Here is a 27,696-nt window from a genome sequence, read left to right as displayed (position 1 = left end):
ATTGATTTACATTGTACTGTAAATCACTTACGGATCTGCAGCGTTTCTGTGCAAAAAAAACCCTCTGCGGATCCGCAGGAAATCCGCCACGTGTGCACATAGCCTAACTTGTTAGGGTATGTGTCCACGTTCAGGATTTGGTCAGGATTTTATGTCAGTATTTGTAAGCCAAAACCAGGAGTGGCTGATAAATACAGAAGTGGTGCATATATTTCTATTATACTTTTCCTCTAATTGTTCCACTCCTGGTTTTGGCTTACAAATACTGACATAAAATCCGGACCAAATCCTGATGCAATCCTGAACGTGGACACATACCCTTAGAAGATACAGTCACTAATGACTGCAGCATCTAAGGAAACAGGGAGGCAAATGGCTTTCTCTGACAGCCCGAAGGCACTCCACATAGCGACTGCAGGGTTATTCATGCATTGCCATGGTAGTTTAGGGTGTAATATTTGTACCACCTTTTGATGTTTTGTTTATTCTGTTTTAGGGAGTCTTATGGTTTAACAAAGAAGTTCCCAAGGATTTGTTAGATTTTTTAAAAGTGAAACATTTTCCACAGAGCAAAAAGAATTGCAGCTTAGGGTGAGTATTACAGTGTTTGGTGCTCTACAATGTGACAAACACAATGGCAAGGCTAATCGACTAACGCTAAGGAACATAAAATTGACAGAGCAAAAGAAAATTGGACAAGATGCCCGTGGTATTTATCTGGATTAAAAGACAAAATAGGAGAACATTATTGGTTACTCTGGGCCTTTTCTTTACGGAAGGCGGATGGGCTTTTAACACCAATATTATAAATAAAATATTGTTAATGACTAGTGGAGCGAGTATACTCGTTGCTCAGGTTTTCCTGAGCACGCTCGTGTGGTCTTCAAGTACTTGGTATTTGGATGTGCTCGGAGATTTAGTTTTTGTCGACGCAGCTGCATGATCTACGGCTGCTTGTCAGCCTGAGTAAATGTGGGGGTTGCCTGTTAGGGAATCCCCACATGTATTCAGGCGGTCTAGCAGCCGCAAATCATGCAGCTGCCGGCAAGGAAAACTAAATCTCCGAGCATGCCAAATACTCGGAGGACACCTGAGCATGCTCTGGAAAACCCGAGCAACGAGTATACTTGCTCATCACTATTAATGACACTCTTGGGGTATGTGGTGCACACGTTCAGAATTTGCAAAAAAAATACTGGTGTTGGCAGGAAAAATGCTGCGTAAAATGTGTGTTTTTTAGGAGGAGTTTTTTTTTTTTTTTTTTTTTCCTTCATCCATTCATTTAAATGGGTGAAAAACACTGAAAAAATGAGAATTAACATGCTGCTTCAAATCTGCAAAGAAAAGATTAATGCGTGTGCATGAGACTTCCAAAATTTCATTTATTTTGCTGCTATAGTAACACGCATTGTGTGAACATAACCTTAAGGTACCGTCACATTTAGCGACGCTGCAGCGATATAGACAACGATGCCGGTCGCTGCAGCGTCGCTGTTTAGGTCGTTGTGTGGTCGCTGGAGAGCGGTCACACAGACAGCTCTCCAGCGACCAACAATGCCGAAGTCCCCGGGTAACCAGGGTAAACATTGGGTTACTAAGCACAGGGCCGCGCTTAGTAACCCGATGTTTACCCTGGTTACCATTGTAAAAGTAAAAAAAAACAAACAGTACATACTTACATTCCGGTGTCTGTCCCCCGGCGTCAGCTTCCCTGCACTGTGTCAGCGCCGGCCGGCCGTAAAGCAGAGCACAGCGGTGATGTCACTGCTGTGCTCTGCTTTACGGCCGGCCGGCGCTGACAGTCAGTGCGGGAAGCTGACGCCGGGGGACAGACACCGGAATGTGAGTATGTACTGTTTGTTTTTTGTTTTTTTACTTTTACAATGGTAACCAGGGTAAACATCGGGTTACTAAGCGTGGCCCTGCGCTTAGTAACCCGATATTTACCCTGGTTACCAGTGAACACATCGCTGGATCGGCGTCACACACGCCAATCCAGCGATGACAGCGGGTGATCAGCGACCAAAAAAAGGTCCTGATCATTCCCAGCGACCAACGATCTCCCAGCAGGGGCCTGATCATTGGTCGCTGTCACGCATAACGATTTCGTTAACGATATCGTTGCTACGTCACAAAAAGCAACGATATCGTTAACGATAAAATTAAATGTCACCTGCTTAACCCAGCAGGAAGTGCGGCGGCGTCTAAAAATCACTAAAATTGACAAATCTCCGGGCCCGGATGGGATACACCCTCGAGTACTGCAGGAATTAAGTACAGTCATTGATAGACCATTATTTTTAATCTTTAAAGACTCCATAATAACAGGGTTTGTGCCACAGGACTGGCGTATAGCAAATGTGGTGCCAATATTCAAAAAGGGAACAAAAACTGAACTCGGAAACTATAGGCCAGTAAGCTTAACCTCTACTGTGGGTAAAATCCTGGAGGGCATTCTAAGGGACGCTATACTGGAGTATCTGAAGAGGAATAACCTCATGACCCAGTATCAGCACGGGTTTACCAGGGACCGTTCATGTCAGACTAATTTGATCAGTTTCTATGAAGAGGTAAGTTCCGGATTGGACCAAGGGAACCCAGTGGATGTAGTGTATATGGACTTTTCAAAAGCTTTTGATACGGTGCCACACAAAAGGTTGATACATAAAATGAGAATAATGGGGATAGGGGAAAATATGTGCAAGTGGGTTGAGAGCTGGCTCAGGGATAGGAAACAAAGGGTGGTTATTAATGGAGCACACTCGGACTGGGTAGCGGTTAGCAGTGGGGTACCACAGGGGTCAGTATTGGGCCCTCTTCTTTTTAACATATTTATTAATGACCTTGTAGGGGGCATTCAGAGTAGAATTTCAATATTTGCAGATGACACTAAACTCTGCAGGGTAATCAATACAGAGGAGGACAATTTTATACTACAGGATGATTTATGTAAACTAGAAGCTTGGGCTGATAAATGGCAAATGAGCTTTAATGGGGATAAATGTAAGGTCATGCACTTGGGTAGAAGTAATAAGATGTATAATTATGTGCTTAATTCTAAAACTCTGGGCAAAACCGTCAATGAAAAAGACCTGGGTGTATGGGTGGATGACAAACTTAAATTCAGTGGCCAGTGTCAGGCAGCTGCTACAAAGGCAAATAAAATAATGGGATGCATTAAAAGAGGCATAGATGCTCATGAGGAGAATATAATTTTACCTCTATACAAGTCACTAGTTCGACCACACTTAGAATACTGTGCACAGTTCTGGTCTCCGGTGTATAAGAAAGACATAGCTGAACTGGAGCGGGTGCAGAGAAGAGCGACCAAGGTTATTAGAGGACTGGGGGGTCTGCAATACCAAGATAGGTTATTACACTTGGGGCTATTTAGTTTGGAAAAACGAAGACTAAGGGGTGATCTCATTTTAATGTATAAATATATGAGGGGACAGTACAAAGACCTTTCTGATGATCTTTTTAATCATAGACCTGAAACAGGGACAAGGGGGCATCCTCTGCGGTTGGAGGAAAAAAGGTTTAAGCATAATAACAGACATGGATTCTTTACTGTAAGAGCAGTGAGACTATGGAACTCTCTGCCATGTGATGTTGTAATGAGTGATTCGTTACTTAAATTTAAGAGGGGACTGGATACCTTTCTGGAAAAGTATAATGTTACAGGGTATATACACTAGATTCCTTGATAGGGCGTTGATCCAGGGAACTAGTCTGATTGCCGTATGTGGAGTCGGGAAGGAATTTTTTTCCCCAATGTGGAGCTTACTCTTTGCACATGGGGTTTTTTTGCCTTCCTCTGGATCAACATGTTAGGGCATGTTAGGTTAGGCTATGGGTTGAACTAGATGGACATATAGTCTTCCTTCAACCTTAATAACTATGTAACTATGTAACTATGTTATGTGTGAAGGTACATTTAGGCAGAAGTTCCTAACCTTCCAAATAAAGCTCCTAGACCACAATATTATTTATTTATATAGCACCATTGATCCTATGGTGCTGTACATGAGGAGGGGTTACCTACAAATTACAGATATCACTTACAGTAAACAGACTAACAATGATAGCCGGGTACAGAGGGGAGAGGACCCTGCCCTTGTAGGCTTACATTCTATGAGGAAGGAGACAGTAGGTCGGAGGTTGCAGCAGCTTCGGTGGAGTTTGAGGTGGCAGCGTGGTCATTGCAGGTTGTAAGCTTCCTTGAAGAGATGGTTTTCAGGTTCTGTGTGAAAGATCTGAATGTGGTGGGTAATTGGACATGTTGGGGCACAGAATTCCAGAGGATAGGAGATATCTTGGAGGCGATTGGGTGTGGAGGAGAGAAGGAGGTCTTGAGAAGACCGGAGATTACGTAAGGGAAGATAAAGGGAGATTAGTTTGGAGATGTACCAAGGAGAAAAGTTATAGATGGCTTTGTAGGTCAGTGTTAGTAGTTTGAACTCGATACACTGGGGAATTGGGAATCAATGAAGATGTGCGAAGGGGGAAGTGGAGGACGAGAGAGTTGAACTAGTCGGGCGGCAGAGTTAAGGACGGACTGGAGAGGTGCGAGAATGTTAGCAGGTAGACCACAGAGGTATGTTGCAGTAGTCAAGGTGGGAGATGGTGAGAGCATGCACAAGCATTTTAGTAGATTGAGGAAAGGATGGATTCTAGAAATATTTTTGAGCTGGAGGTGGCAGGAGCTTGGATATGTGCTTTGAAGGACAGTACAGAGTCAAGGGTTAATCCGAGGCAGCGGATTTCCGGTATAGAGGAAAGCGGCATGTCATTCATTGTGATAAATAAATCGGGTAGGGAAGATATGTGAGAGGAATAAAATAAGTTCAGATTTGTCCACATTAAGCTTAAGTGAGACAAGAAGTAGGATATGGCTGATAGACACTCCGGGATTTTGGATAGCAGAGAGGTGATGTCTCGGCCAGAAAGGTAGATCTGAGTGTCATCAGCATAAAGGTGGTACTGGAAGCCATGGGACTTTGAGTTGTCCCAGGACAAGGGTATAGATGGAGAAGAATAGGGGCTTATTGCAGACATAGCCAGCGTTCAAGAGTGCCCCAGAGTGAAGGAGCAGGGGGTGGGCATTACGGGTGTTAAGTCCTTCTCAGTCCCTGGCTTACTAGAGGTAGGGATCCAGAGTAAATGACACGCAAACAAGGTATTGTGTGATCATATACAGGGGAAGCCCAGGAGCACATCTCTCTCTCTGGGCTTTGCCCTCCCTTTATATAGAAAAGAATTATACTTTTACAGACATGCGCACAAGCGCTCATATTTCACTATCTCTTACATAAACAATCTATACCAGTCTTTATCAGTAGAAAGTTACATCATCTGGAAGGTGAATAAAGGCTGCTATTGAAAGAAGGAATGCACACATGATTACTTCCATAAAAGGAAATGTCAAGTCAGCAGAAATGTATCTTGTTGTAAGCGAGATTTCTCAGGAAGAAGACAAGATGGATTGTTTTAGTTCAGTCTGATCTCCACAATTCCCCCCTTTGACATTTTCTTTTATTTATTTTATTACCACAGGGCCAAAGACAAAGCCTTTATTTGGTATTACACATGTACATGCTTGTATTCAATAAGAGAATCAAATCTAGTATTAATTCTTCCGTTTAACTCTCGCAACCTTTTCTTTGTTTTGCAATAAGTACAGATATTACAAAGGGATAGCAAAATAAGCGCAATAATCAGTATTAGCAAAGGATAACATAAGAGAAGAAGGAAAAAAAACTTTATACTCTTGCATCTATTACACAAAGTTTATCTGTGCATACTGAGATACTCTTGAGCACAATCTGGAATAGTACGTATATGACTACAATAATCATAACTATATGTATTATGCTCTGCATAATCCCAGCAACCCACCCACCGATTCCTCTGAACCAGTTGGCTGGGTTAAGAAAAGAAAAGGTATCTGACCACCAGCTATCCTTATTCTGGTCATTGTCTTTGTCATACTGATCTCTGAGTCGTTGTACGTCCTTTAATTTAAATGTCATACTCATAGTACTATTCGGGTCTATATAATGACAGCAGGTGGGTCTGATGATTTGACACATACCCCCTTGTGAGGCAGTTAGGTAATCCAATACCAGGGTATGTTGGTTAGTGACTATTATAAGCTGATTCTGTACAGCTATACTAGTATTTAATATGTCCAATATATCCCAGATCTGATCATCTAGATAATCCGTGGCTCTAACTAATTTATCCCACATCTGTGTTAACATAGGATAAATAAAAATGGTACTAGCAATTTTGTTAGGAATTCCCATTTGTACTATATGTGGCCTCCCCGAGGGACGTGGTGAGTTATCTGCAGCTCTTTTATACAGTGTGTGCTTGGGCACGGCTTGCATATTCACTTGTTTATTTGAAATTATGAATGTAGCCGGGGTTAGGCGTCCTAATGTACAAGTACCCTTTATACCTACGGGAAGCCATTTATATGCTCCTTCTCCGCATATCCAAAATGTACCTTCAGGCAGATCCCATAGAGCTGAGTGCTGCAATACCAATCTGTGAGCCAAGTCCACAAAACTAGATACATTCTGAAGCATACACCAAGAGGGTTTTTGTCCCAAGGGGCTACAGTACCCGACTGCGGGATTCCCACATACAGGCATTCCTTTGATATACTCATCGGATTTATTACAAACCAGGTTCCCCAGCTTACTTGTACAACTGTTTGCATCACCTTGGGGGAACAATTTAGAATGTTTCCATTTTCTATTATGTATGTATCTTTCCAATACTACAGGTTTGAAAGCATCAGAGGGGGGGACGGTTGTACTGAAACTAAGCTGTAGATTTTCTGTGGGGACCTGTCCTAAATTAGTTAATCCAGTCTTATTTCTAGGTACCCATTTTCCTCCCCTAAATGCTAAATATTGTAGATGTGTGTTACTCCCTGAGAGATTACCCTGCCACCAAGGAAATTCTACCCATCCCACAATTGGTATGGCGATTGTAGTATTCCATAGCCTAGCATTACCAATTTGGTTGTTGGCCAGGTTGTCTGAACAATTAGGCCAAGCGAATATTTCTTCTGCTAATACGGGAACTGCTAGAAAAGGTATACTTGTGGCTGATACCGGCGAATGGGTACAGATCCAACAATCTGTCAGGGTTTGTGTATTGTTTAACAAGTCATGCACTAATTTTCTATGATGTTGTACGAATCTATTGTTCAAAGGGGCTAGAGAATTCAGTCTATCCCACGCCTCCGTTGAGGTTATCATTATTAACATCAATATCATGAGTTTATACTGCTTTTCTTGCAATGGCTTGCATGTATCCATGATGCCTTTCCTTCAAGCTTGACTGATGTAGGTGTTGTCAACAGGACTTGGAAGGGTCCGTCAAACCTTGGTTCTAGAGCCTTTCTGGTGTGTCTTTTTACATAGACTTGATCACCTGGTTCCAACTTGTGACTTCCTTCTGTGTTGTCAGGATCTGGAAGGGAAGCAAAAACTTGTGCATGCACCTTAGTTAATTGTTTCTGAAGATTTTGCACATAAGAAGTCAATGACTCAATATTTAACACAAGTTGCTGTGGAAAATAACATCCTAAATTGGCAGTCCTGCCAAACAAAATTTCATATGGAGACAGTTTAGTCTTACCCCTTGGGGTATTGCGTATTGAGTAAAGGGCCAGTGAAAGGCATTCTGTCCAAGGCTTTCCTGTTTCAGCCATGGCTTTCTGTATTTTTAATTTTAAAGTTCCATTCATGCGTTCCACCTTACCAGAACTTTGAGGATGATACGGAGTGTGTAACTGACTTTCAACACCCAACATTTTCAGTACATTTTGAAATATTTCTCCAGTAAAATGAGTACCCCTATCTGACTCGATCACTTCAGGGAGACCGTAACGGGGTATCAGTTCGGCAACTAGCTTTACAGCAGTGTTTTTAGCTGAAGCCTTCCGAACTGGATAGGCCTCTGGCCACCCCGAGAACATGTCCACACATACCAACACATACTCATACCCATTACTTTTTGGCAGCTGGATAAAGTCTATTTGTAATCGCTGAAACGGGTAGAGAGGTCGGACGTGGTGCTTCATAGGGGTCTTTGCTGTCTGTCCGGGATTATGTGTCAGGCATATAGCGCATGCAGCACAATAGTCTCTTGCATAGTTGCCAAAACCTGGAGCCAACCAGACTTGCTTTGCCAGTAGTGTCATTGCATTTGCAGACACATGAGTAGGGTGGTGCAGTCCACCAACTACAATCGGATACCAGGCTCTAGGTAGACATATTAGTCCATCTTTCTTCCAAATTCCCGCTTGTTCTTCTGCCCCTTCCTTTTTCCACCTGTCCCTCTCCTCTTCTCCTGCATCTTCCTGTGCTTGTCTCAGTCTATCTTCAGTATTTTCTGTGGGGTTTACAGTATGAACCTGTTGTAAGGGTTTGACAGCTGCTGCTTTGGCTGCTTTATCAGCCCTATCATTTCCCCTAGATTCCCTAGTGTCGAGTCTCACATGTGCAGCTACCTTGATTACTGCTACTTCTTTTGTTTCTTGTGCAGCCTCTAAGATCTGTTTGATCAGAGAAGCATGTTTTACAGGTTGTCCTGACGCTGTCATGTAACCTCTAGCTCTCCAGATTACTCCAAAATCAAACACAATACCATGTGCATACCTAGAATCAGTGTATATATTAGCTGTCTGGTTCTCAGCTATTTTAAGAGCTTCAATCAATGCTGTTAGTTCTGCTTCTTGTGCAGACTGTTTCGGTGGAAGTGGTTCTGCTTTGAGAGTTTCAGATTCTGACACAACTGCATACCCTGTATGGAAATTACCTGTGTCATCTGCAAACCTACTACCATCTATAAACAGCTCTAAATCTGGATTTTGAAGTGGTGTTTCGGATACATTGGGTAAGCCTACCGTTTCTTGTAAAATGAGCTCTGTACAATCATGTGTGTCTGTAGGGAAAAAATTTGTGTGTGTATCAGTGTCCTTATTCCCCCCTTCAGACTCGAGAGGTAGCAGTGTAGCTAAATTGAGAGTCTGAAGCCTAGCAAATGTGATAGTAGAGGGGAGCAGCAAAGAACACTGAAGCCGCAAATGTCTGGCCATGGAAATGTGTTTTGGTTGGACCTGGTTTAATATCCCATAAACATCATGTGTAGTTTGAACTGTGAGTGGATACTCTAGAACAATTTCTGATGCTTTGTCCAACAATAGTGAGACAGCAACAACTACACGTACACAGGTTGGCGCTGCTCTAGCTACGGGATCTAACCTTGCTGAAAGATATGCAATTGGTCTTTGTTTCCCTGCATGCTTCTGGGTAAGAACTCCTGTAGCATGGGAATCAACTTCTGCAGCCATAAGCTGAAACGGTTTGGTGTAGTCTGGTAGCCCTAACGCTGGAGCTGAAACAAGGGCATCTTTTAATTGTTGGAACGAAATCTGACCTTCTTTTGTCAACAAATAAGGTTCACTTTTTACACAGTCATACAGTGGTTGCATTAGTTGACTGGCATGTATAATCCATTGTCTACAATGAGACACTATTCCTAAAAATGCTCGTAGCTGTTTATGATTTCTAGGCTCATTCATCTGTCTTATTGCTTCAGTTCTTTGTGGTGTAAGATGCTTTTTACCTTGAGAAATGCAATGACCTAGAAAGACCACTTTGGTCTGACAAACTTGTAGCTTTTGTCTATTCACTTTACACCCTTCTTTTTCTAAAAAACATAGTAAACTCACAGTGGACCTTTCTGCAGTTTCTAGATCTGGGCAGCAAAGTAGTAGGTCATCCACATACTGCAAAATTACTACCTGTGGTTCGGGTTCAAACCTCTGAAGGACTGTTTGTAGGGCATTTGAATAAAGAGTAGGGGAGTGTATCATTCCCTGTGGAAGGCGTGTCCACGCCAACTGTTTGCCCTTGAATGTAAATGCAAACAAATGCCAACTATCTTGGTGTAAAGGAACCGAGAAAAATGCATTTGAAAGATCTATTACAGTAAATACTTGAGAACTGGCTGGTATCTGTGATAGTAACGTATGAGGATTGGGTACAACTGGGGTGATTGGATCTAGAACTTTGTTTATTTCTCTTAAATCATGTACCATACGATATTTGGGCATAGAACTCTTATCAAGAGTTCTCTTCTTGACTGGATACAGAGGAGTGTTAGCAGGTGATTGTATCTCTACCAAAACTCCTTTCTCTTTATATCCCTCTATCTGTTTTGTAATCGCTAGTTCCTGCTGGGCACTCACAGGGTATTGTCTGAGCTGTGGGAGAACAGTTCCTGGTTGCACAGATAGTTTTACAGGAGAGATATGCAATAGTCCCACATCGGTGTCACCCTGTGCCCACAGTGTTTCTGGGACCATTGAGAGGTCTAGATCTGTGGTGTACTCTTTTTCTTCAGCATAATCCTCAAAAGCCTGAATTCTAACATATTGTTCTAATGTTTCTGCATCATCAGGGATAGTCAGTATAACTGTGCCATCTTCCCTAAAATTGATGTTAGCTTCTAATTTCTTTAGGACATCAGTTCCTAACAAACATGTTGGGGCACCTCTGGCATACAAAAATCTGGATGCAAAACATTTAGGTCCTAATGAGACCTCTAGGGGCACAGTATATGGCAGTGTTCGAATTACCCCATCATAACCCTCAGCAAAAGTTGTTTGTTCTGAAATATCTTCCGGATTCGGAAGAAAATCTTGATTCAAAATTGAGGAAGTTGCACCTGTATCTATCAAAAATGGAATCTCTCTCCCCCCCACATTCACCTGTATCATAGGTCTTCTAGCTGGTAGGGAAGTTTGTAACACATCGAGTCAATCTGAATCTGGTATGGGACCATCTATGATGGTAGATTTCTGCTGGTTGTCCGTTTGGGGAGGGTTATTTCTGGGAACAAATTTGCCTGACTTTATATCTGCCAACTTCTTCCTGCACTCTCTTTGGAAATGACCTGGCTTTTTACAGTAGTGGCAAGGAAAGTTGTGTCTCACTCTTCCTCCTGTATTAGCTTGTGCTATTCTAACAGGCTTACGATTCTCTCTCATATCCATGACTATTCCTAAACATCGTTGTTTCACAATATTTGGTTGTTCAATTGTTCTCCAATCTGGAGTAGAGGATTTGAATTTTTCTCTGATTTTCGGATCTAGCCCCTCTATTAATTGTTTTGTAAAAAGTCTCCTTACTGAAGCATCAGTCAAATCCAATCCTTCATCCCTAAAGCTATTTTCTAATTCTTGACTATATTCTTCAATACTTTGCCCAAATTTCTGCATAATCACACCCGTAGATCCCCTTTCCCTCTGTTTTTCTCTCATGAAAATTATTAATGCCTCTGTGAACTGGGTACCTGATGCTTCTGTCTGTAAGGCACCCCCTTCTGCCACTGGTCTATTGGGCTGTAGGTGTGTCAATAATTCCTGAAAAAGTCCGGGGGACATTTTCATTCTACATAATTCTTCCCCGTCCGCCCAGACCCCAGCATGAGTCTGCATGATTTGTTGTATGTATTGTGCAAATCGGATGGGATATTGAGTGGGATCAGGCGCATTATGCAGGAGGGACATACCTTCAGCAGGGGACCAAGGAAAATACTGTCGGGTCTGGTGATATCTAGTTCCCATTACCCCGTCAGCACCAGGTTCCCTAAAGGGTCTTGGTACTACCCTAACAGGGGCAAGTACAGCGCCATGTCTAGGTGTACCACAGACTAGGCAATCATTTCTCCAATCTGGATTTTGTTGTCCACAGTGTGAACATACCCATCCTCCTACCCCACCAAGATTGGGATACAAGGCTGGAAATTGTTTTCCTCCTTCTGCTCCTCCAGATGGTACAAATGATTGGGCTTTTGGATCTAGGTAAGGTGGTGGGATTATGTCACAACTTTTTCCCTTCCCCATAATCCATTTGGAAGTGTCTGGATCATACTTCCAATTCTCCTCTTTAGCTGTTTTTGAGACCTCTATCATACAGTGTATGATTTCTTCCCACCCATTGTCTTTGATAATTCCACCTCGTTCTTTACTCAGTCTTTCCCATTCAGTGCTAAACATAAGTGCTTCTGAAATTCCCAATTTTTCTCTTACCCTTCTAATCTGACTTCTGACTGTCTTCCCACATCTTTCCTGTATGATATCTGCTGCTTCCACTTGTCCTAAGACGGTTTTTGTCTGTTTATTTCCCATTTTTCTTTTTTTTTCAATATTAGCTATTTCTACCCCAGGTGACGTTTGGACAATCACTTATCCTAGGTGATGTCTCGTTGCCTTCTCTCCTAGGGAGCTAAAATATTGAAGGGCTGATCTGCTCCATTCTTTCTAATGTGCAGAATGTACTTAAGTGCTATTATGCACGCAAACAGACCCAGCAACACCATACAGATCACAAAACTTTCTGTGTCAGTTAGCATACTTGTCCCAGGCTCATGGACCCGCGTCCTGGGCTCATTCTATCAAACCTTATCCAGAAATGAAGGAGGTTAAGCACTTAAATGAGAGTCAAGCATGGGCGGAGGTCTCCCCGAAAGGACGCAACCACATGACCCAGTTAGGCTGACTTCCGTGTATAAGGCTTATACCCCAACTATTTCGGCTTATTTTTCTACGCACTTTTGCTCTTCTTTCACAACATACCACAACCTTCACACTGTTCACACACTGCCAGGGACAGGACTCATAAATCTATACAATATAGTAACCCGAGTTTTATAGGTATCTACTCACTACTAGACTAACCCAGCGTGACACGGCTCATAGAGATCTTTCGGATAATACAAGGCAGATAAAAGAGAACTAATAATGTCTCTTACCTGGCCAGGTTTTTCAGTTCATTTGCCGTCCATTATCCCAGATCTCCATTGTCCGTATCTGCAGGTGAATCTCGAGTAGACACTCTCGCCTCGGGTCCCTGTTCGGTGCGCCAAAGAAATGTTAAGTCCTTCTCAGTCCCTGGCTTACTAGAGGTAGGGATCCAGAGTAAATGACACGCAAACAAGGTATTGTGTGATCATATACAGGGGAAGCCCAGGAGCACATCTCTCTCTCTGGGCTTTGCCCTCCCTTTATATAGAAAAGAATTATACTTTTACAGACATGCGCACAAGCGCTCATATTTCACTATCTCTTACATAAACAATCTATACCAGTCTTTATCAGTAGAAAGTTACATCATCTGGAAGGTGAATAAAGGCTGCTATTGAAAGAAGGAATGCACACATGATTACTTCCATAAAAGGAAATGTCAAGTCAGCAGAAATGTATCTTGTTGTAAGCGAGATTTCTCAGGAAGAAGACAAGATGGATTGTTTTAGTTCAGTCTGATCTCCACACGGGCAAGGTTTTATGTAGGAGAGATTGAGGTAATTTATATTAGGTAGGGAGCGATAGGAGGGGAAATTAATGGGAAGTATCAGCTGTGGGGTCCAGGATTGGAAGATATCTTGCCAGCAGTGAGGAGGAGAGGGCAAGCAGGTGGGAGAGGTATAGTGGGCGGCTTGTTCTATGTTTTAGTACGATAGATCTGAGGGTGAGGAGCAGGTCTGCAGATGAGGTCAGGTGGGGAGGTAAGAGGAAAGGAGAGATGATGATTTGGTTAGATGGTGCTAGGGTTTGGGGATAACAAAGGTGAGTGAGGATTAGTGGAGCAAAAACTTTAAGGACATTTGTAAGCATGGTGAAAGAGTAAGTGGGAGGGAAATGGAAAAGCTACGTTCATTTAATAAACAGTGGTTAATCATACCTTCTGGTCCATTTATAGCCTATTTCTGTTGTACACTTAAAGATCCAAAACTGCAGCAGGACCCCCAACTAACATGGGTATTTATTAGTATTGGCCTTTTCTTATGGGGAAAATGACCTATTGGGCCCCCGAGAACCAGGTTTAACTGCAATCCCTGCACCCACACCTGAAAATGGTATATTCCAACCATTCTAAATTACCATAGGTTATAATGCAGGTGAAATACTAAAGGGGACACAATGCTAAACCAGCAGGTAGATCCTACAAACCCAAAGTAATGCCGTGTCCTGCCTTCGTTTGGTAAAGCCATGACATCTTCTGGTGCAAATAACAACTAAGAGCAGCTGCCAATAGTGGGGGCATCCATACGTTGGGTCTTTAGGGTTGGTGCATATGTTAGAAGAACTTTCAGACACAGTATAGGTCAAACATAAAGGCAAAACATGATGTGAAAAGAGCCCAAGGGAATTCGCATGCACTAGATTAGTTGTAGAAATTTCTACAACAAATCTTCTGCATATTCCGGAATGGAAGGCAATGATTGGGAGATTTTTATCATCAACTGGAAACATTACAAAGGTACATGCTGGCCTGTGCATATCTTAGAAAGCGGAAAAGTGTGGTTTATAAGGCTTTGTAATTGTCACTAGCAGGTACAAATCGCTATTGTTGTTACTTGGTTTAGATATTGTCACTTCTGCTGCAAGATGCATAATTAGCTTAGAAAGAGAAATTAAATAATATCTTAATTTTACTTATTTTTGCTGCAAATCAAAATTGTGTATATTCTGAACTCTGAAAGAGAATGCAGTTTACTAAATGGTTATCTACAACTTTTCTTTCCAGCAGACTCTTGACGAACACTCCAGGAGAAAACAGGTACGGTCGTCTTCTGTATCATTCAACTTAATGGTTTACCAATTTTTCAAGTAGTTGTTTTCGTTCTGATATCAGTAACTTTGCATTTATTATTATAAAACTCCTTTAAAGGGAACATGTCAGCAGATTTTGCTGCCATAGGCTTCGGACACTGCCTTTCAGGGCTTATCTATGGCATTCTATAATGCTGTAGATAAGCCCCCAGTCCGACCTACAAATGAAGAAATATAAGTTAAATTACACCCACCTGGGGCAGTCCAATCCGATGGGTGTCGCAGGTCGGGTCTGGTGCCTCCCATCTTCTTGCAATGCCGCCCTCCTGCTTCTTCATAGCTCCCTGGCGTCGCGTTCCTGCACAGGCGTACTTTGTCTGCCCTGTTGAGGTTAGAGAAAGTACTGCAGTGCGCAGGCGCTGGGAAAGGTCAGAGGGGCCCGGCGCCTGCGCACTGATCATTATGGAGTTAACTAGATGGTGGCCCGATTCTAACGCATCAGGTATTCTAGAATCTGCATGTCCACGTAGTATATTGCCCAGCCACGTAGTATATTGCCCAGCCACGTAGTATATTGCCCAGTCACGTAGTATATAGCAGAGCCACGTAGTATATTGCCCAGCCACATAGTATATTGCCCAGCCACATAGTATATTGCCCAGCTACATAGTATATTGCCCAGCCACGTAGTATATTGCCCAGCTACATAGTATATAGCAGAGCCATGTAGTATATTGCCCAGCCACGTAGTATATTGCCCAGCCACATAGTATATTGCCCAGCCACGTAGTATATTGCCCAGCTACATAGTATATAGCAGAGCCATGTAGTATATTGCCCAGCCACGTAGTATATTGCCCGGCTACATAGTATATAGCAGAGCCATGTAGTATATTGCCCAGCCACGTAGTATATTGCCCAGTCACGTAGTATGTTGCCCAGACACATAGTATATTGCCCAGTCACGTAGTATATAGCAGAGCCACGTAGTATATTGCCCAGCCACAGTGTATATAGAAGAGCCACGTAGTATATTGCCTAGTTACGTAGTATGTTTCCCAGTCACGTAGTATGTTGCCCAGACACATAGTATATTGCCCAGTCACGTAGTATATAGCAGAGCCACGTAGTATATTGCCCAGTCACATAGTATATTGCAGAGTCACATAGTATATAGCAGAGCCATGTAGTATATTGCCCAGCCACGTAGTATATTGCCCGGCTACATAGTATATAGCAGAGCCATGTAGTATATTGCCCAGCCACGTAGTATATTGCCCAGCCACGTAGTATATTGCAGAGTCACATAGTATATAGCAGAGCCACGTAGTATATTGCCCAGCCACATAGTGTATTGCCCAGCCACGTAGTATATTGCCCAGCCACGTAGTATATTGCCCAGCCACGTAGTATATTGCCCAGCCACATAGTATATTGCCCAGCTACATAGTATATAGCAGAGCCACGTAGTATATTGCCCAGCCACATAGTATATTGCCCAGCTACATAGTATATAGCAGAGCCACGTAGTATATTGCCCAGCCACATAGTATATAGCAGAGCCACGTAGTATATTGCCCAGCTACATAGTATATAGCAGAGCCATGTAGTATATTGCCCAGCCACGTAGTATATTGCCCAGCCACGTAGTATATTGCCCAGCTACATGGTATATAGCAGAGCCACGTAGTATATTGCCCAGCCACGTAGTATATTGCCCAGCTACATAGTATATTGCCCAGCCACGTAGTATATTGCCCAGCCACGTAGTATATTGCCCAGCCACATAGTATATTGCCCAGCCACATAGTATATTGCCCAGCCACATAGTATATTGCCCAGCTACATAGTATATAGCAGAGCCATGTAGTATATTGCCCAGCTACATGGTATATAGCAGAGCCACGTAGTATATTGCCCAGCTACATAGTATATAGCAGAGCCACGTAGTATATTGCCCAGCCACGTAGTATATTGCCCAGCTACATAGTATATAGCAGAGCCACGTAGTATATAGCAGAGCCACGTAGTATATAGCAGAGCCACGTAGTATATTGCCCAGCTACATAGTATATAGCAGAGCCATGTAGTATATTGCCCAGCCACGTAGTATATTGCCCAGCCACGTAGTATATTGCCCAGCCACGTAGTATATTGCCCAGCTACATGGTATATTGCCCAGTCACGTAGTATATTGCCCAGTCACGTAGTATATTGCCCAGTCACGTAGTATGTTGCCCAGACACATAGTATATTGCCCAGTCACGTAGTATATAGCAGAGCCACATAGTATATTGCAGTCACATAGTATATAGCAGAGCCACGTAGTATATTGCCCAGCCACATAGTATATTGCCCAGCTACATAGTATATAGCAGAGCCACGTAGTATATTGCCCAGCTACATAGTATATAGCAGAGCCACGTAGTATATTGCCCAGCTACATAGTATATAGCAGAGCCACGTAGTATATTGCCCAGCCACGTAGTATATTGCCCAGCCACGTAGTATATTGCCCAGCCACATAGTATATAGCAGAGCCACTTAGTACGGTGTATTGGCCAGTCACGTAGTATATTGCCCAGTCACGTAATATATAGCAGAGCCACGTAATATATTGCCCAGTCAGGTAGTATATTGCCCAGCCACGTATTATATTGTCCAGCACAGAGCCACGTAGTATAGAGACTTAAACATATACTCACCTTCTGAAGGCCTGTTGCAGTCCTGCTATACTCACCATCCGCCGCCTTTCCCACTCCTCGCCACATTCCCGGGATCGCTCCATTGCAAGCGGCAGCTTCCGGTCCCAGTCTTGGTATGAGCAGGACCTGTGATGACGTCGCGGTCACATGACAGTGACGTCATGGCAGGTCCTTGTCGCACACCAGCCCTGGGACGGGACCGGAAGCTGCCGCTTGCAATGGAGCGGTCCCGGGAGCGTGGCGAGGAGTGGGAAAGGCGGCGGAGGGCGAGTATAGCAGGTTTTTATTTTTAACATGACATATTTTTACTATTGATGCTGCATAGGCAGCATCAATAGTAAATACTTGGACACACAGGGTTAATAGCAGCGGTAACTGAGTGCGTTACACCGCGGGCCGTTACCGCTGCCATTAACCCTGTGTGAGAGGTGAGTGGAGGGGATTATGGAGCGGGCGCCGGGCAGTGAGTGCAGGGGAGTAGGGGAGGGACTAATCGGACTGTGGCCGTCGCTGATTGGTAGCGGCAGCCATGACAGGCAGCTGCCGAGACCAATCAGCGAATGAATAACCGTGACAGAAGGACAGACAGAAGGAAGTGACCCTTAGACAATTATGTATATAGATAGGGCTCTGTTTGCACCATTGTCAAGTCTTGAACTGCCTTGAACTAGTGCCCTGAAAACCACCTCCCGGCATTCGTGGCTCTACTTTTGATTAGCCGACATGTCAAACTTACATATGCGTCACGTCACAACAATGGCGTTGAGCCAGGCTGGCTAATCAAGAGTAGAGTCATGGATACCGGGAGGCAGCCCGCAGGGCGTAAACTGGTATCATATGGCTTTGTTTAAAAAAAAAAAAAAAAAAAAAAAAAAAAAAAAAAATCAAACCTACACATTTGGTATTGCCGCGTTCAGAATCGCCCGATCTATCAATAAAAAAAAAAGGATTAACCTGATCGCTAAACAGCGTAGTGAGAAAACTCGAAACGCCAGAATTATGTTTTTTTTGGTCGCCGCGACATTGCATTAAAATGCAATAACGGGCGATCGAAAGAACGTATCTGCACCAAAATGGTAATTAAAAACGTCAGCTCGGCACGCAAAAAATAAGCTCTCACCCAATCCAAGATCACGAAAAATGGAGACACTACAGGTATTGGAAAACTGTGCAATATTTTTTTTTTTTTTTAGCAAAGTTTGGAATTTTTTTTTTACCACTTAAACTGTAACCTAGACATGTTTGGTGTCTATGAACTCGTAATGACCTGGAGAATCATAATGGCAGGTCACTTTTAGCATTTAGTGAACCTAGAAAAAAAGCCAAACAAAAAACCAGTGTGGGATTGCACTTTTTTTGCAATTTCACCACTCTTGGAATTTTTTTCCCGTTTTCTAGTACACGACATGCTAAAACCAATGGTGTCGTTCAAAAGTGCAACTTGTCCCGCAAAAAACAAGCCCTCAAATGGCCATATTGACGGAAAAATAAAAAAGTTTTATAGCTCTGGGAAGGAGGGGTGCGCAAAATGAGAACGCAAAAAAAACGGAAAAGGGCAAGGTCGTGAAGGGGTTAATGTGCATTAGTTTCTCTCTCATATTTAGTATTGCAGATACATGTCCCATATTGACACATATAGTAAAATCAGATCTGCTTTTTTAAATTCCCTAATTGAGGTATTATTATATATTCATTATGTAATAAATTCCAGCTTTATGGGATTACATGTAAATATGTGTATGAATTATCACTTGTCTAGTGGTTCAGTGATCTGCTTAATCCAGTGTGCCATCTAGTGGTCACACATGTCATTTCAACCAACATATTTTAGCAAGAGTCTTGTCTCCAAAGTGAGACGCCTATAGTTAACGTTATGGAATGGGAGAGTTTATTTCCTTGTTCAGTCCGGTAAAAAAAAAAGCAGCACACAGATGAGCGTTTTATGCATCTTTGAGCCTTTTCTGCCATTAGAACATAATAGAACATAAAACAAATAGAACAAAAGCGGTTAACCTTTGAAGGTATGAAGGCACCTCGCATTTGGTGGCGCACAGGAGCCTACTTCAGTTTTTAAATCTGTAAAGCTAAATAAAAATACACCAGATACATTGCTCCTATGACACTTTACTCTTTATGATGGTATGTAGCCAATGGGGAAACAAACAAGCCGCTTGGACTGGGGATACAGGGTGAGGGTAGTACATTGAACCCATTGCTCTGGGTGATAAAGAAAAAGCTAACTCTTATGAATCATGTGATTTTTGTGGGTGAAACGGCTGTTCCCCTGCAAAAATCAAAAAATTGTTTTTAATAGGCAATCTGGAAACGCTGTCTGGCCTCAGCATAAGTCTCATACAGCGGTCACTATAGTGAGACTGAATATTCCTAAGAATCGGGGGCAGGTAGTTTACACACTGCTTTTCATTATGACATTGAAGGTTTATTGTACTTAAAAGGAAATCTGTCAGCAGGTGTGTACTATGCCATCTGAGAGCAGCAAGCTGTAGGGGCACAGACCCTGTCGCCCAATGAGCTGCTAGCTGCAAGTTTCCTAAAATCCCTTTTCTTTGTGCTGCAGCAGAAACGCACAGCACCGATTGCCTGTATGTGGTGTACACCGAAACCAGCTGCCAGTTAGTGGTGGGAGAGCTATTCTACAGAGCTCATGGATATGGAGGACTACCTGGCTGCAGGTTTACTAGTCTTCTAGGGATAATCTTCTGCTGGTAAAACTGTGATGTTATCCAAACTACAGTAAGCGGCCCAGGGATGACACCACTAGAATCAGGGTCTCTACCTCATAATTATGCTGCTTTCAGATTAGATGGCAAAAACCTTGTGTCAGATTCCCTTCAAAGAGGATACGAGAAAACTAGAAATGGGGGGAGTAACTATACCACAGCTCCAATGTCAGTAGCCAGTCATAATTTCACAATATTGACATTTACCCCCACTTCCTTTGCAGTACCCAATTAGCACACAAGGCAGTAGTGGGATTTTACAAGGATCTGTACATTTTTCCTCCAGATACAGGTAAGAAATGGACCATTAATAAAGCTGTTGTGTTAAATCATTCGGTATATATACACCCTTTCATTCCCTGTATAAAGCAAATGCACATTTTCATCGAACAAAAAAGGGGATCTTCATTTTACTGCCTGTTTTAGTGTCCCTTTAAAGTATATTAAACAAAGAAAATGCACAAAAATACCTCTAATTTCTGGGCTAACTTTTTTACTATTAAAACTGAGAATATTTGGCCCACCCTGTAAAGCATACCACTATCAGAACCATCTTCTGGCTTGTACCTACAACAAAAAAAAAAGTGAGATTCCTATGTGGATAGAGCCATACTAAAGTAAAAAGTAGCACAACAGGGCAACAACCATAGTAGATAGTATGGCATTGCTCCCCTGGCCGGGCTGTGCCAGGCACTACTACTACTATGCCAGTCTAGTTGCCGGCTGCTCCATATGCTGGAATGAAACCAGTAGTAAATACAATGGTAGAAAGGGCTAGGCTGATACTTCTGCTGCGCTGCTGGTCAACACTTCCAGTGGCGATTATGGTATTGAACGAAAAGCTTTTTTTTTTTTTTTTATCTACGCATTTCAGAGTTGAACAAATCTTTATTCAATAACCTCTTCTCCATCGGAAATCTTCCTGACCAGCAGCGTAGCATAATTCAGTCTATCCCTATTATTGCAATAAAGATGAATTGCGCCTTTCAGCACCACAATGGCCCCAAGCATACCTCCAAATCAATACAAGTATGGTTTTGCCAGAAGATCAGCATTTTGGAATGGCTCAGCCAGAGCCCAGACCTGAATCCAACTGAAAATCTTTGCGTGTCCTGCAGAGGGCGCTGTACACGGGTGATCTGACCACTTTGGAGTGCTGCTATAAGGAAGAGGGGGCAAAGATTGCCAATGCTAGATGTGCCATGCTGATAGGTTCCAACCCAGAAAGACTGAATGCTGTCAAACTAGTACTTTGTTCAAGTATCCATTAGGCTATGTGCACACGCTGCAGATTTTGCGGCGGATCTGCAGTGGATCTGCAGCAGTTTTCCATGAGTGTACAGTACCAAGTAAACCTATGGAAAACAAAATCTGCAGTGTACATGCTGCGGAAAAAACATGAGGAAACGTAGCGTTGTTTATTCCGCAGCATGTCACTTCTTTGTGTGGATTCCGCAGCGGCTTACACCTGCTCCGTAATAGGAATCCGCAGGTGTAAAACCGCACAAAAACCACGGTAAATCTGCAATGCGGTTTACCCGCGGATTTACCAAAATCAGTCCAGAAAAATCTGCAGAGTAATCCACAGCGTGTGCACATACCCTTAAGGGTTTGCATATTTAGGCAACATTTTTATTTTTCCACTCAAATTGCTTTGTTTCTCAATCGATTTTATATTAGTTGATGATAAAGGTTCTAAAATGAGGATCGTTGGCATTTTTTTTTTAACATGGCAATGTGGCATTTGACCAGGGGTATGTAACTTTTTTCTATAGCCACTGTATTTCTTTACTCATTTGTCTTAATTCAGCCTTATTTTTTACTAAAAAATGCGCTTATCAATATTCTATAAACTACTGTATTAAACTAATTTCCTGGCAGCCTGTAAAGCATGCGGGTCTATTTTTAAACATCTGAAAACTGCTCGAGTGTAGAAGGCATACTTGAATGTATTTGTTTTTATGTGTTAGATATGCTCGAGGACGTCGTGTTACAGGGAGTAATTCAAGGACTTTACCAGCAGACTCACAAGAAGCCTCCTGCAGCCAAGCAAGTGTTATCCACAAGCCACCGAGTTCCATGAGCGATAAGACCATCATTCCACGTGGACCTGTAAAGCCTACTTTTTCTGTCTGTAACATAAGTGGATAATGCTCATATTGAGAAATATGGATTCAGTGATGGAAGCACATCATGTTCAGACAAGAACCTGCAAAGCTGGATGTTACCCCCTCTGGTATCATGTCCTGTAACATTGGGGAAGCAGATTAATTATTAGATGGAAACCATATTCAGCACCATGTTGTACAAACAGTAGAAAGTCTTGAGTGTATGTGACCTTGGTGGACTGAATTTAGTTTCAGGATATTCTTCCTATTTTCAGAAAGCCAATGTCAATTATGGTGACATCTTCAGACTCTGGGGAGACGACAAATTAATTCTGTATAAGTGAAGCACCATATTGTAATGACACGATGCAGTGTAACTTGACATTTTTCAGAAAGCAAAGTAATTTACAGCGGACACGGCTTCGCCAGAAGACACCATCACGTGGAGAACCTATAAAGTGCAGCGTATGGACGTCTGAGATCCTACTGCACCATGACCGCTGTACTGTACTATGGATTACACAGATTGTGTAGCAGAAATCCTAACACTATAGTAAAGCAGGAATTTTACGTTCAGATTTTTGTTTATGGCCAAAATGTGAAACTGACAACACGTATATACCTTTAAATGGTAATGTGGATTTTAATAGATTTTTTGTGGACCAATTACAATGTGTTTACACTTTATTTTCCCTTGACACAGTCTATGAACTACAGAAGTACTTGTAAGTTTGGGGTAAAATATTTCTGAAAGCTTAAAGGTGACGTACAATAATGCTAGAGAAAACCATTTCCAACTAATAGAAACCGGTTTTTACGTACCGGTAATAGGATTTTACAGAGTCCACGACAGCACCCATACGAGAGAGGGGATCCGCCCACCATCTGGACAGGAACCTACAGGATTTAAAGGGGCGGTCCCCCCCTCACCACTCCAGTTTGTGTTTCAGAGTATAAGGGACACCGCCATTGAGTTAGTACACAATCATAAATACTTAAACATTACTAAATACCATCACCTTCTAGAGAGTGACAATTAAAAGCACCCCTTCCAATAGAGTGCAGGAAACCAGTGATTAACTACGGGGGGGAATGTGCGGGTGCTGTCGTGGACTCTGTAAAATCCTATTACCGGTACGTAAAAACCGGTTTTCCTATCGCCACGACAGCACCCATACGAGAGACTTTAAAAGACCAATCACCTGGGAGGGACTACAGCACTAAGTACTGAACGGCCAAAGTCTAAATTGGCCTTACATGATAGATCAAGACGGTAATGATTATAAAAGGTGGAAGGAGATGACCATGTTGCCGCCTTACATATCACGTCTATGGAGACGTCCGTTCTCTCCGCCCAGGATGAGGCCATGGCTCGGGTGGAGTGGGCCTTGATGCCTTCTGGTGGAATTTGACCTTTGGCAGTATAGGCAAGGCATATCGCATCTCTGATCCATCTGGCAATAGAGCCCTTTGTTACACTCGCCCCCTTCCTTGGATTCTGAAAGGAAACAAACAGAGCCCTACTCTGCCTCCAAGGTTCTGTTTTGTGCAGGTATTGTAATACTGCTCTTCTAACGTCTAGCATATGACATTTCTGCTCCTCTGCTGAAACTGGATTATCACAAAATGATGGTAAATATATTTCTTGACTTCTATGGAATTTAGAAGCTACCTTTGGCAGATATGCTGGATCCGGTTTTAAAACTAACCTATCCTGAAAGACCATTAGATAAGGAGGGTCTACCGACAACGCTTGCATATCACTCACTCTTCTAGCAGAAGTCAAGGCCACTAGCAGAGCCGTCTTTAAAGTTAAATTTTTAATGGAGACAGAATCTAATGGCTCAAAGGGGGGTTCTGTTAAAGCATCCAAAACCAAATTTAGATCCCATGGCGGTAATCTAACAATATGTACAGGGTTACTACGTTCCATAGCTCTCATGAATCTAGATACCCATCTATTTCCTGCCACATTGCTATTGTATAATGCCCCCAGGGCAGATACCTGAACTCTAAGGGTATTTACCGCCAAACCCAATTCTCGGCCTTTCTGCAAGAATTCCAGAATAGCCGGAATTGGAATTTTATCCGTAAAGGGCTGTTGATAAAAGGCAAGGAATTTTTTCCAGATTTTACAGTAAATTTTAGTAGTGACTTCTTTCCGGCTACTTAAAAGGGTAGATATTAAAGCGTCAGAAAAACCCCTCCTTTTTAATAATTCCCTCTCAAATTCCATGCCGTCAAATGCAGAGATTCCACATTCGGATAACGAAATGGACCCTGAGAAAGGAGTTCCGGACTCACCGGCAACACCCAGGGGTCGGTCACTGACATTGCCCTGAGTAAGGAGAACCATGCCCTTCTGGGCCAGAAGGGGGCAATTAGGATTACTCTCGCCCCCTCCTTCCTGATCTTCCTGAGAACTAGAGGGATCAGACATAGTGGGGGAAATGCGTAGGCTAGAGGGAAATCCCAATGAATCTGAAGGGAGTCTACTACAGAAGGTTTGTCCGCTACCCGAAGGGATGCAAACTTCTTGGTTTGTCTGTTTTCCCTCGTAGCAAACAGATCTATAACAGGTAACCCCCAGAGACCCACTATCTGTTTGAAAACTAGCCGATTTAGGACCCTCTCTCCCTGACGCAGAGAATGACGGCTGAGGTAATCTGCCTCTATGTTGTGTTCTCCTCGTATGTGAACCGCTGAAAGAGAATGAAAATGAGCTTCGGCTATGTTGAATATGTCTGCGGTGGTGATCATCAGAGACTTTGACCTCGTTCCTCCCTGATGGTTGAGATATGCGACCACTGTCGTGTTGTCCGACTGAACTCTTACATGCGAGCCCCGCAGGAACGGTAGCCATCTGAGCAGGGTATTTTTTACTGCCATAAGCTCTTTCCAATTTGAGGATCTTTGGGCCTCTAAGCGAGACCATTGTCCTTGAGCCCAAACCTCTCCTATGTGAGCTCCCCATCCTATTGGACTGGCATCGGTTGTGACCGTGTTGTCTGGAACTATTTCCCAATGTACCCCTTTTGCCAGATGTTCCATATTTAGCCACCATTCTAGACTCTTTAGAGTGGTGGTAGATAGCTTGAGTCTTCCGCTTAAGTGACCTTGAAGACTCCTCTCTGTATCCAGGACCTGGGCTTGCAATATCCGAGTGTGGAATTGAGCCCACTGAACAGCCGGTATGCATGATGTTAACGATCCCAATAGGGACATTGCGTCTCTTAAGGTCAGATCCGGTTTCTTTATCACAGTCCTGACTTTGTGTATAATCTTCTGCTTTTTTTCCTCTGGAAGAAAACACAGCTGATGTTCTGAATTTAGCAAAATACCCAGGAAAATCTGATTTGTTGATGGGTTTAGTTTTGACTTCTCTAAGTTGACCAGCCAACCTAGGTCCTGTAGGGAAGATATTATACAGTTTAGGCGATCTTTACACTGAACAAACGAATTACCCACTGCTAGGAAGTCATCCAAGTAGGGTATAACTAATGTATCCTGTTCTCTGATATGAGCCATTACTTCCGCAATGACTTTAGTAAACACTCTTGGCACCATAGATAATCCAAATGGCATTGCCGTAAACTGAAAGTGCCTGACCTGATTGTTTAAGCACACCGCCATTCTGAGGAACCGTTGGTGATCTTCGTGAATGGGCAGATGGTAGTACGCATCTTTTAGATCCAGGACTGTCATATAACACCTGGGAAAAAGAAGTTTAGTCGCTGATTTAATTGATTCCATCTTAAAAGCATGGTATTGTAGGAATTTGTTCAGTTTCCGTAAATTTATGATGGTTCGAAAGGAACCATCAGGTTTGGAGATTAAAAATAAAGGGGAATAGAATCCTTCCCCCTCCTGCTCTTTTGGAACCTCTACAATAACTTCTTTCTGTCTCAGTGTCTGAATCTCTTTTTCCAGGGCCTTCTGTTGGTCTAAGGAACCAGGGGCAGTCAATATATAATAATTTGAAGGTTTTTCCCGGAACTCTAATCTCAATCCTGACCTAATTATACCCAGGATCCAATTACTGGAAGTTATCCTGGCCCACTGAGTATAGAAATGTTTTAGTCTGCCCCCTACAGGAAGATTTGAATTAACGATAGTTTCGCCTACGTCTTGAGGAAGATGATGTATTGAAGTCTGAACTTCTCTTCTTCGGCTCTGGCGCCTCCCAATTTCGGGCTGAGTAGGGTCTCCGGTACGGGAAGCGTCTCTTGAAGGTATTCCTAAAGGTGGGATTGAACACTTTAGGAAAACCTCTATTCCTATCCTCAGCCTTAGCTAGGATGTCATCTAGCACCGGGCCAAATAAGTACTCACCCCTGCATGGAATGGTACATAGTTTAGCTCTAGCCTGTGCGTCTCCTTTCCAGGTTTTAAGCCATAAAGCCCGCCGGGCAGCATTTGAAAGTCCTGCTGATCTGGCCGCCAGTTTCAAGGAATCCACCGAGGCATCCGCCAAATACGCCACACCATCCCGAATCTGGGACAGTGAATCCAGCAACTTATCACGAGGTATTTTAGTTTTAAGCTGCTCCTCCAGCTGGGCTACCCAGACCATAACTGATCTGGCTGTGCAGGTACCTGCGATTGCTGGTTTAAAAGCACCTGACGATGCTTCCCAAACTTTTTTAAGAAACATGTCTGCTTTCCTATCCGAAGGGTCTTTCAGAAGACCTACATCCTCCAGTGGTAAGGTGCCTGATTTAGATGTGGAGGCCACAGCCGCATCCACTTTAGGTATTTTCACCCACTCTGCTAGGACTTTATCATCAAAAGGGTACCTTCTCTTTGCTGATGATGGTAGGAAACCCTTATCCTGTTTGTCCCACTCACGCTTAATAAGGTCCTTCACAGTATCTACCACAGGAAACGATTTACGGCTTCTCTGGCACAACCCTGCAAACATTAAGTCCTGGGTTGACCTTGGCTCCTTGTTCTCTACAACCCCCATGGTTGTGCGAACTGCCTTAACCAGTACGTCCATTCCATCTACTGAAAAACAAGGTCTCCCTTCTTCGTCCGAAGAGGACGGTGATGATGAACGTGAGCATTCACCTTCCTGCAACAACGGACTGGATCCTGGTGATACTTCCCTGGATCTCTCATGCCGACTGCTTCTAAGGGAACAATCAATTTCCTCCCTTATAACTGCTCTGAGATCTGATGCACGAAGGGGAGCCTCTTCTTCTAAGGTCTGGCAAATACAAGTTTGGCAGAGCCTTTTCTGATAACTATCAGGTAAGGGAACTGTACATAGGGCACATTGCCTGTGCTTAGATTTGGCTGATTTCTTTGCCTAAAACAAAGCACAATGACAGACAGACTATATCAGCTACCAGGTGATTTTCGTCATGACACTCACCAAGGCTGAACTGCGCAGTACCGGTCTCTGAGGGGAATCCGTATGTGACGTTGAGGCACCCGCATGCTGCTGCCCCCGTACCACACTGCTGCTGCTTTTGGAGCGGCTGCTGTCGCTCTTCTTG

General features: G+C 43.1%; 1 protein-coding gene across 3 annotated transcripts in view; it reads left to right on the top strand.

Annotated features, from left to right (window-relative positions):
* SNX22 (sorting nexin 22) overlaps positions 1-22,859 on the top strand; it is a 44,060-nt gene extending 21,201 nt beyond the window's left edge. Inside the window, exons 4-7 of one of the 3 annotated variants that reach the window (XM_069765741.1) lie at positions 497-591; positions 14,619-14,648; positions 20,312-20,379; positions 22,058-22,859. In XM_069765741.1, the coding sequence (XP_069621842.1) occupies positions 497-591; positions 14,619-14,648; positions 20,312-20,379; positions 22,058-22,170 (306 nt within the window). In that variant the 3' untranslated portion in view covers positions 22,171-22,859. Of the gene's footprint in view, positions 1-496; positions 592-14,615; positions 14,649-20,311; positions 20,380-22,057 lie in introns of all 3 variants that reach the window. The other 2 variants (XM_069765740.1, XM_069765742.1) reach the window with 2 other exon arrangements.
* Positions 22,860-27,696: the final 4,837 nt, after the last annotated feature.

This window comes from Ranitomeya imitator, chromosome 4, assembly GCF_032444005.1.
Source record: "Ranitomeya imitator isolate aRanImi1 chromosome 4, aRanImi1.pri, whole genome shotgun sequence".
Lineage (NCBI taxonomy): Eukaryota > Metazoa > Chordata > Amphibia > Anura > Dendrobatidae > Ranitomeya > Ranitomeya imitator.
Note: the sequence above shows the minus strand (reverse complement) of the source record. Positions and strands in the feature narration are given on the sequence as shown.